The sequence below is a fragment of the Monomorium pharaonis genome, chromosome 7 (genome assembly GCF_013373865.1).
Source record: "Monomorium pharaonis isolate MP-MQ-018 chromosome 7, ASM1337386v2, whole genome shotgun sequence".
Taxonomy (NCBI): Eukaryota; Metazoa; Arthropoda; class Insecta; order Hymenoptera; family Formicidae; genus Monomorium; species Monomorium pharaonis.
In genome coordinates, this window is record NC_050473.1 from 11,131,128 (window position 1) to 11,142,387 (window position 11,260).

Sequence of the window (11,260 nt, forward strand, 5' to 3'; positions counted from 1 at the left end):
TAGGTCACGGAGAAATATTCTTATATCTCAAAGAGATACATACTAGAGATATTTTAAGCAGCAATGCTTAATGTCTAACTCTCGATACTATCTATTGTGATTTCTTTCAATCATAAGTACTAAGGAATAAATTGAAAAACATATTAATTATTAATTTTGATTAGTATTAATAGCGTCCGAGATATATGTACATAATTAGAAATTAAAACCTTTCCGGGATAGATATTATGTCGCGGAACATGTTGCACATGTTTAAAAAATTGTTGGAACAGATGAAAACCAAGAAATTATGAAAAATCAAATTATAGACAAATAAATTTTATTTTTGATTAAATAATTTATAAGTATTAAGAAACAAACATGTATTTTGGTGTATTCTATATAATGCTGAAATAAATATATACATTTACATACATATATCAATTGAACAGTACAGAGAAAAATAATGTTTCTTTAATTCTTTGTCATGTTTTGTACATAGAGGCAATAACTTGAGTCTCACAAATGTAAGTGCTTATTAGAAGTTTACAAGAATAAAAAACTAGGTATATAATTAATGCTTTGTCTTCACATATGGAAAATTTTTTTACAATCTCGATATTTAATGTAACATTTTGATATTGAATGTATCTTGTAATTAGATATCGATAACTAAAAGAAAATGCTTTCATTTATCTCCTCTTATTATCTTAGGGTTATCGCGGTAGTTATAGAAGAACTGAACTTGTGTGTTTTTCCAAATAAAAACCGTATAACAAGAATTGAAATATAACTTAGAGTAAGATCACTGTTTAGATCTCTGAGTGATTTTATTTTATTAAGACAAAAATTCACAGTAGATTTTACAGTAAACCGAATAAATTGAAGAAGTGCAGAATAATCATAGAAACAAAGAAATATAAATATTATTAATTCATTTTATTTGTTAAATATACTTGTAATTTAAAATTTCACCATATTATTAAAAAATATTATCTTATTTAAGAAGAGTATGTACATATTTTATGATACTTTACAATTTTGTACAAATAATTATATAAGCTACAAGACGAGAAAAATCTTTTATTTTTTATAAATAAGTTTCAGTAATCCATTTAATGGTCAAATCTACATCGAGAACACAAAACAATGTATTTCAGTATTTTAGAATTATTAATGTTTGTGTAATTATATTTGATTTAATAACGATAAAATTAATAAATAATTTTATTTGCGAACCAAAATAATAACGAATGAAATTGTAATACATGGAACTAATGTAGATAATGTTAGTTTTTGGAAACACGTCTGGGTAATAACGCACGCGATACTTATCAGTGACATTGCAATTTCTTTTTAAATTTTCACAAACGTACTATCGCAAGGAAGTGTTAAAAAGTAATAAAATGCCGATACGAGTGAATGCTATATAAGATGATCGTGGCATCAGCTGAGTCAGTCATTCTTTCGCAGACTGCGACAACATCAGGATCATTCGGTCTTTACGCGATAAAGTGGTGATATCTAAATAACAAGTAATAATATATAAATCATTATTTCTCGGTTTTTCCGCGTTGATTTGCGTCCGTCAATTGATTGATACAAACAGAAAGATGGATATTAGGATCTTTGCGTTGGTTGCTTTTGTTGCTGTCTTGGGATCCTTTACGGAGGCCCGAACCGCCTTTGGTTATCCTTACGGAAGTAAGTACAGCGATAGAGTTGCAATTTTTTCCATTCGTGAATGAATTTAGTTTTCTACTTGTTTACTAACATAATACTATACATTCAAACACCCGAAATATTTTAATATTAATTATTTTCCGCAATTAAAACTCACAATTAAGTGTCAAAATATACAATTTCAGCATTGAAGTATTTTTATGTAAAAATATCTTTTTAATTGTTTTATAAATATTAGCTGCAAACTAACATTTATTATAATGAGATGGAAATATAAATTACTAAGAAGCAATATATTCATTGCAGTTAAAAAGAAATCATAAACTGCATAATGATACTTTGTTTTTCTCCCATTAATATTTTTTTTATCAGATAATCTTTTTAGTGTTTTGTACAATTGATGTGTGACGCAATGTGTAAATGAATTCGAGCTAGTTTTATTACAATGTAAATTGTTAGCCAAATAAAATTTATTCGAAAGAAATTGCATTTTGCTGCACACATCAAGGTTAAAAATTGAAGCCAATGTTAAGTTATATAACAACAACGTCGTGCATTTAAGTAGAAATAGCTGACGGTGCGCGGGAATTTCAGGATAATTGCGAGATAGCAAACGCAGCAAAATTCCACGACGAATTCGATAACATACTGGATATATAAATGATTTCTTGATATTAATCAACACCGAGGAGGATGTCTAGTAGCTATCAAGCTACTAGCATTCTCCTTCTACACGTAAACATTCAGAAATTGTACGATTGTAGAAGAGATACAAACGGCGCGAGATGACAATCTTTTATGACATTAATTCTTTTGCTATAAACAATTGTTAATATTCGCCAAAAATCTTTTTAACGATATTCCAACGGTTTATTATTAGATCAACTTTTTTCAGTTATTTGTAATAATTTGTGATAATTTATGATTTAAAATAGTTTGTGAAAAATATAATTTGTATTGATTTGCATATATTTGAAATATAATTAGTTTCTTTTTCTTTTCCAACAAATTAGTTATCCAATTATATTAATCGTTTATTTAAAAAATATAAGATTTAATTCACAATTACTTGCTTTTATTAAAAATTGAATATATTCGCTTTGTGTATGTCATTCTCCATGTTTTATTCACATAATAATTGTAATGTTTTAATATAAATTTATGATAATTTACAGAAACAAAATACTAATATGCAATGTGTGTTTTGTGTAATTTTGTGTCATGTAATTGACAAAATTATTATGCCAATTACTCCGTGATAATGGAGTATCTAAAAGTATAAAGGATTACTGCATTAATTATTATATTAGTGTTATATACGCATCATTAAATCATTGCGATTAAAACGTGAACGATGTTAATCTTGATAATCAAGATTGATGTTCGCATGTGTAACCATGCAGCATGCTCGTCTACGCGCATAAACACATGCGTAACTGCTCACACAACTGCTAGCCAAATGAAGATAATTTGACGCCCGTAGACCGTGACCTCATTTCGTTCTTCACCTTGACCCATGAGAAGATACTTTCTTTTCAATATCTTCTCACAATCTCTCGTACATGACACGATTATTTCTGTCGCATTGATAAATATATAAAATATACGGCGCTAAGAAAAATTGAATTATCAAGATGCTTACTTTTGTTTAAATAGAAAAAATTTATAAGTGAAACCTATTTTCTAATAGAAAATGGAAATTTATATAATATACGTGTATTTGTACCCTCTCAGAAAGAATTTCTAATACCAAGACAAAAATATTCTTGACATATTTCATCTTATTACAACCTTGTGTAGTACAAAAATAAAACAAGATTAAGATTAAATCAGAAATTTCTACTTCCAGGTCGGTCTATTCTTAAATCTAGAATATCATAAGATTGTCACAAATTTGCTAAATCAATCTAAGAAAATTAATAAGATAGCAGCAAAAGTTTTATTCTAGATTTAAGAACTTTCCATTTAAGAATAAAATATTTTTTATTTGATATGATTGGCGCTATACTGATTCTATTTTGATAGAATCTATGATAGATTGAAAAGTAATAGCATTAGATCCAGAAATCTTTTCTGTGAGTGTAATAATAAAATAACTAAATAACAAAAAGGTAAGTTAAAAGTTTTAATAATTATATTTAAATATTTTATAATTTAATAGATGATTAAAATATTATAAGTAGCTTAAGATTCTGATTTAAAATTGGAATTTAATTGTCGTATATTTTATATCAATGATTTTTAAATGTTTTCCATGAATGTTAATGTCTTTATAAAACATTACATGTTATACAATATTTTATCTAAGCATCACATTATTTTTATTAAACATTATTATTTGTGCAATATTATGATCAATAACATTTATTAAATGTAATCTATTATCTGTTATAAGCATTGTTATTCTTATTATAATTATATGATTGTTATTAGTAACATTTCGATATTATTACGTGTCTCTGGTGATGGAATTTAAAATATTACACAAAACATGTTGCAACTAACAATGCTGTTTCAAATGTTTCAATTAATAGCCGAGAATCATCAACCATATGAGTTTTATCTCAAGTAGTCAACAATCGATAAAAAAATTGCTCTTCTGTTTTCGTTTCTTCTCGAAGATGGAGGACAACACGACAGACCATCGGTCAGGTTTGCTACGGTGTCCAGGTTGAGGCGAGAAATCGATGATTCGAATGGTGAGAGTACCACCAAATCTACTACCAGTCAAACAACTACGACAGATCCTACGACCTCTTCGACAACAGATCCTACGACCTCCTCGACAACAGATTCCACAACCACATCATCAACTACACCATCATCAACCACACCTACAACTATCCCGTCCACTGAATCAACCACTGCATCCACTACTACCACGGAGGCGACGTCTCCCACGACTACTCCGACTTCCACTTCCGTAACTACCCCAACAACTTCATCTACGACACCTACACCTAGCACAACTCCAGAAAGTACGACACCGACGTCTGAGAAACCGAACATTCAGTCACGTTCGAATCCCGATGAACCTAAATCCGAAGATCCCACAAAGAAACCTGAACCATCTAACGATAAAGCGCCAACTCCCGGACCATTCTTTGGCGCTCCCGGATTCGGTTATCCCAACTTTGGTTATCCAAACTTTGATCCCTATTTTGCTCCTGGCTTCAATTCTATACCAAGTTACAATCCGAATTATGCATGGACGGGTACAAACAATGGGCCAGGATATGCGTCTGCAGGCGCGTCCGCTGGAAGTTTTGGATATCCGTCAATGGGATATCCAATGGGATCATATCCTACGATGTCGCCGATAGGGTCATATCCCACCATGTCACCGACAGGGTCATATCCCACGATGTCACCGACAGCGTCATATCCCACGATGTCACCGACAGAATTATATCCTACGGTGGCATCACCGATGGGATCACCGTCTTTAGGAAGTCGAGGAGGATTTCAAGATAACTCACCGAATAAGGATAATTCACCAAACAAGGATAGCTCACCAAACCAAATTGGATACAATTTCGGCGGAGGTACGAGCATGCACCCAAAATTCGGAGGACAAAGGCTGATATTCAAGATTTTGAAGGATAATGAATGACTTGGGGTTGCATGCTGTGGTTTGGACATTTCTTGGTGTTTGTAAAAGATCGACAAAAAAAAAACGAAGCTAATTGGATATCAAAGGCAAAGAAGAGACATCAGAATTACGTATCTCAAATTTTGTTTGAAGATGCTGTGCTGATGTTCTTTTAAAAATGCATGATACTCTGTCGAATTTGTATTTTATGCAAAGCGACTAATGTTACGATAATGTTTCCGACGTTTATTTATTTATTTATTTAAATGCGCGTACATTTGTACATTTATATACATTTATTTAAATATTTATTTATTTGTATGTGTATTTAGATATTTATTTATTTATTTATTTAGATGTACTTATACTTAGACAGTTTATGTACACTTATAGTTAAATGTAATCGCATGTATGTATATGCATGTGTGTAATTTTTACGCGACATGTCATTATTTGAATCTTACCGTATTCTCTATTTTTCGCAGATCCGTTGTACAATAATCCAGGACCCGGATTCTTTTACCCAGGACAGTTTCCTAATAATCCTTTTAATGATCCCACTTTTGACATGATCAAACAAATTCAGGCGCAGATCGAGGCGCAGCATCAAGCGTAAGTGTTCGAGTAATAGAAGTTGAAAATGACTCTTTTTTACGTTTCAGAGCATGAAGTTAATTTGACCGGAAATGAAATTTTCTTGAAATTATATTTATAAAATCATTTGCCTGTTTTCAGTCTAGTTTCAACACATCAGAGAGCTTTTTTACAATTTTGTTACATAATTAAAATTAAGAATTGTCCATGATTTTTCAACGTGCAGACCAAGGAGAAACATTTGCATTCAATATCTTTAATTATTTTTTTTTCAATATAATTGTAAACTATTATTTATATAGATTTTTACAGTGTATTGTAAATAGATAATTGTATTGTACATACAGTAACATGGACTTCCATAATCGTTTGGCCAGCGAAGCTGCTAAGTATGGTGGCGGAAATTATGGTGGTGGTGTACCGCAGTATTCGACTGCCAACATTGGCTTAGGTCCATACGGTGGTTTCCAAAGTGGTCAAATCAGTCCCGTAAGTTTTACGTTTTTTTTTTGCTGAGTTATCGCACAAAAAAGGCAATACAGAAATTGTCCAGTTAATATGCTTCATTTTGCACACAATCAGATGCCAGGCTTCTTTCTATAGTCTTTATTATGGCGATCTATATATGGCGATCTCTCCGTCATAGGCTGCTCCAGGAATAGAATCCAGATTTGCTGATGAACTGCCTCCGCCATCGGGTAATAGCTACGGAGTATTTGCTGGCTCGAGTTCTTCCAGCATTACCGGTCCGGATGGCAGACCAATTAATCATAAGTCGTCTATTACCGGTGTTAATGATAATGGAAAAATTTCTTTCCGCACCGTGCACGATTAATTAATTTAATATTATAATAATTAAATTGCATCCTCAATATTGTGCCTATTATAATCATTAATTAATTATTTGTGCTATATATAATCATATGATAAAGTTTTATAATTTTAAAAAGAAAGATTGACATCATTCTCAAAACTTAGGCTCAAATATTTCCTTAAGATTATATCTCATAAATACTCAAGTTTCTTAGAATTATAATAGGTTCTTTCTATAAAATTAAAATTATGACTTTTATACAATTGTTTCTATAATTGTTAATAATTTGAATTTTTTATTTGTTTGCAAGCAGAAATCGCTTGCGATACATGTTTCAAAATTTTAATAAGCTGTCTTCCGCTAGTGTCATGTTCTACTCGAGCAATATCGAGTAAACACCTGACGACTATTCTGCATTTAATTATATTTACTTACTTCAATACGTGTATTAATGTCGTTGTATCTTCTATGTAATACATAAATTAAACTTTTGATGCTTTTATGATTTTTTTATTATGTAACAATTAAATTGTTCTTAATAAAATGGTTTAATATCATTCCGTATAGTAATATTTACATCACTATAGCTTTAAAATTTAATAAATTATTTTAAAATTTTATATCGTCACTGGGTTTGGTTTTGCTAAGCGGCGGTTCAATCTTATCATCCACTATGGGTCTATCTCGTCGCCACGTTTGATCCATAAATCCTACGTTATTATGATCTCCAACATAATAATTCCAATATACTTGCGGCCGTCGAAAAGTTCGTCCATACCAAGGCTCGCTATATCCTTTAGTTTGAATCTGTTATGAAATAAACTTTTTACTGACATATCACAAGAAATTTTTAATTTCACTTTAAGTGATAATAATTTATGTCAAATTATTAAAAAAATAAAATTTTATTTATAATTTTGTGTTGTATAAAACTAATTATTTACGAAATTAAAATACACATATATACAAGATATACACATATTTTTATACGATATATAAAACTATAAGTAACATTTTATCTGTACACTGAAAAAAAAAGTAATATATTCAATAAGAGATGTTATTGCGGGCTGCCAATTACAGATATACAATACAATAATATATGCTATTGCAGTATTAACATTGTACTTGCATTAATAGCAAATATTATTGTATTGAGTATTTTATGTAATTAATTGGCAGCCCGCAATCACATGTTACTACCTGTATTACATTTTTTTTCTGTGTACGCAAATTATAGGCCATCGAAAGTGAGCTTTAATCATTAATTAATATTAACTTTTATGCATTAAATATAATAAAACAAACGAATTTTGTCACCTGTGGGGTATTATCACGATGAAAATGTGCATGCATTGAACGTGGCGAATTTATCGGATGAAAAATTGGTCGCTTATCATAACCCTCATTGATCCCTCGAAAACCATTGATCACCGGAACATCATCGATCTTCGGTTTTGCTTTTGTGATAATGCTGAGATGTACTTCGGTGACGATATTTCCTTCTTCGTCCGATTTCGAAGACACGGATACATTACATATACCATGTTCACAAGAATTTTCACTTGGTATGCTATCGTTACTATTTACAACAATTTTAATATTATTGATAATTTTTGGTTGCTTTTCTGAATCATCCTATACAAAAAATATGATTAATTGAATTTTGTATTATCTTATGCTGTAAATGCATCAAAAATGGATACAATTTTACGGTATTTGTCTCGTTCGTATCGTTGTTACTCACTTGCGATGAATAGAGCCTTCTTTTTCTCGGTTCATTTGCTTTTACGAGCTCGCTTCCACGATGCCAGACGAATGTTACTGGTTTAGACGCACGCAAGATTGATTCCGGTAAACTTGCAGATTTCTTTGGATTCACGATTGTGACGAAGGTCGAGTTGCCTAATGTTTCTTCATTTTCGTTAGAATCCAAATCGATTTTCGACGAAACTTCCACACTTGTCCCAAAATTATTCAACATTGCGATCACGAAGCAACCTACGAGAATTATTCTCGTTTGCATTTTCATCGTTCGTTTGTGAATACACTGGGGACACTGATTTTTCATAAAATACTTGTATCACCGTGCATGTTACTTGAAGGAAGGGATAAATACTCAAAGCGGATATATAGTGATGACAATCATTATTGTAGAAAATTGCAATGGCCTCCAACTCGTAAAGCGTAACAAAGATGGACTCGAAGAAGCAAGTACCTTTCCCAAAGGATTCGGACCAGTGATTTTAATTGCTTCCTGAGATCGATATCGCAACATCCATAAATAAGCTCGTACTAATATAGATGAACGACTATTACATGTAAATAAGATTCATTAGTAAAAAATCTTAACAAATAAATTTATATATGCTAATCGAATATCTTTTTGAAAAAAAAAAAAGATTAATAATTACTATTTTCTCTTTTAATATATTTCTGAAGTGCGCGAATGATTTAAATACGTGATTAACAAATAGAAACGGAAGGGTAATATATGTATATTACCTTTACTACTGCTGTTCTTGGAGAGTACATTTACCTACGTGCTGAACAAAGTTCGCCGTAATAATGATTCATTGTGAATAGCTGAGCGCGGAGGGTACGATGAATGCCCTTGAATGACATTATCTTGCGCCTGTTACGATGAGCGAAGTGTTCGCTTTAAAATGCACCCCGTTATGGCCCGTTGCAGCCGGCACGTCAGTGCTAAAGTAATTTCGAATCCTGTCACCCTCAACGTTTGACTAAATCCCAGCGCAAACAAAGAGCGCAAGGGCCTCATTGAGATTCATTAAAACCCCTCGTTGCCCCTTTCAACCCTACAAAACTATGGCGATCCTCCATTCGACCGTCACCTTTGTTTTTAGAGCGTCCTTTATTACCGCGACGCTAAAAGATTTACTTCCGCTATTTAATGTAATTGTTTGTTAAAAACGCCGCGAGACCAATTGTGCAGTGAATAAATTAGAGGGAGAGGGAATTCTAACGATGTCATCCTTTCCTTTCGTGCCTCACGGAGTAATGATTCACTCCGTATAGCAGGCGCCAAACCTTCGTGCCGCTGAATATCGCGACCGCGCTTAAATCGTTCGTGCCAAAGGTGCAATTATGCAGTGGCGGGCCGTCAGACAACCGCAGGATATCGCGTTACGTAAATCCCCTTCGTAAGATCAGGCGATTACGAGACTCGGGCATCACGGTCGCGCCATGACGCAGAATCCTCATTAAGACCCGGGAGTATTCCGCTGTGATCGAAGAATTGCCTATTTCTGAGGAAACGAAACGCGCCGCTGGCGCCAATTTGATACCGATTCTCCGAGCTCCGCCAGATTGTCCGTCGTTTTCTCGGGAAACATTCGACGGGAAACGGCCGCCGCGCGCGACACGGCTGCATCGTAAAAAACGCATCTAACTGAGCTGCCGTTCTCGCACAATTAAACCTCGCGCTTGCCTGCCGACTGTATAAATATATGCCTTTTTTCTTCACGCGTGTTTTTACTAGTTTCCGGCTTTCCAAGCACCCTCGGCCGCAGTCCTGCGAGCCAGGCAGCGTTTTACCTTCGACGGAGCGTAGAAAACGGAGTGCCTAATGTAGCGTGCCTAATCGGGCTCGGGATTATTGGGGAATCACCGGTGGTATACGCGGAGACGTGTAATCTTAACAGTGTAAATATGCTGCGAATTAATGTTCTGACGGTCCAAGGCTGTTCATGCTCCCACGGAACGTGCTTCGCGAAGCGTCGTTATCCGTGAACGCCGAACGGAGAACGCGAAAATAAATAACATAGATTCCAGATAAAAACGATTTATAGCTAAGAAAGAGAGGCTTGATGTAGCGAAGGTATTATGTAGCGCGTCGGTGTGCTTCGATAATGGCCATTTTCATGGAATTATTTACTCAACACGAAATATTACAATATGTAATTTATAAAGCGCGAATAAATTTCATTTTAATTAAACAATTAATATTGTAGAACTTATGAAATATCGAATTTACACTTATTATATGTTGTATTTTCATATCTATAAATTAACTGTACGTATAAAATTATGACGCTAAACATTACAATTAATTTTGAAATATTTATTCAATTGAATTTAATTATTCATAAAATGTGGCAAAACTATAAAATTCCAATAAGGCCTTTGTATTGATAAAACTGTATAATGTAGGTCAATTTTTTTACTTATTTGTACATTTGATGTAATTAAAAAATAACCTTTATTTGTTAGCCAAATTATATATAGATTCAAAATATTTTTATAATTCAGTGTGTCTATAACTTATTCACTTATTATTAAAGAAACTATATTAATAGCATACAAATTTAATATATATGCATTATATTATATGTAATATATATAAAAATAAGAGAAAAATGCGTTTATATTAGTAATCATCAATCTGAACAAAAATGTAGCGAAGACCGTTAACTTTCTCACGCGACAGCGTCACCGCTGCCATACGAATCACAAGACTCGTTTAGGATGTGACACATGGCTTTGACGAACGGTTTCCGAGAAAACAGAAACTCTTTCCGCGGGGCGTTTGCACCCTTCCTTTCACCACGGAGGAGTACTCGCCAGAAATAACCGAT

General features: G+C 32.8%; 2 protein-coding genes across 4 annotated transcripts; one reads left to right on the plus strand and one right to left on the minus strand.

The window, feature by feature from the left end:
- Window positions 1-1,430: 1,430 nt before the first annotated feature.
- Window positions 1,431-7,216, plus strand: LOC105836563 (nuclear pore complex protein DDB_G0274915). 2 transcript variants are annotated; one of them, XM_012680671.3, is made up of 5 exons: window positions 1,431-1,683; window positions 4,284-5,207; window positions 5,740-5,866; window positions 6,196-6,337; window positions 6,431-6,633. In XM_012680671.3, the coding sequence occupies exons 1-5, from the start codon at window positions 1,593-1,595 to the stop codon at window positions 6,449-6,451; spliced, it is 1,305 nt and encodes a 434-aa protein (XP_012536125.2). In that variant the 5' UTR covers window positions 1,431-1,592; the 3' UTR covers window positions 6,452-6,633. The 2 variants fall into 2 exon arrangements, with proteins under 2 accessions (XP_012536125.2, XP_012536124.2); XM_012680670.3 differs by having other exon boundaries at window positions 1,432-1,683; window positions 6,495-7,216.
- On the minus strand, window positions 7,158-11,220 carry LOC105836564. Of its 2 annotated transcripts, XM_036290178.1 has the most exons (4): window positions 8,782-11,220; window positions 8,410-8,663; window positions 7,983-8,300; window positions 7,158-7,469 (listed from the first exon to the last, which is right to left on the minus strand). In XM_036290178.1, the coding sequence occupies exons 2-4, from the start codon at window positions 8,644-8,646 to the stop codon at window positions 7,272-7,274; spliced, it is 753 nt and encodes a 250-aa protein (XP_036146071.1). In that variant the 5' UTR covers window positions 8,647-8,663; window positions 8,782-11,220; the 3' UTR covers window positions 7,158-7,271. The 2 variants fall into 2 exon arrangements, with proteins under 2 accessions (XP_036146071.1, XP_012536126.1); XM_012680672.3 differs by having other exon boundaries at window positions 8,410-11,220.
- Window positions 11,221-11,260: the final 40 nt, after the last annotated feature.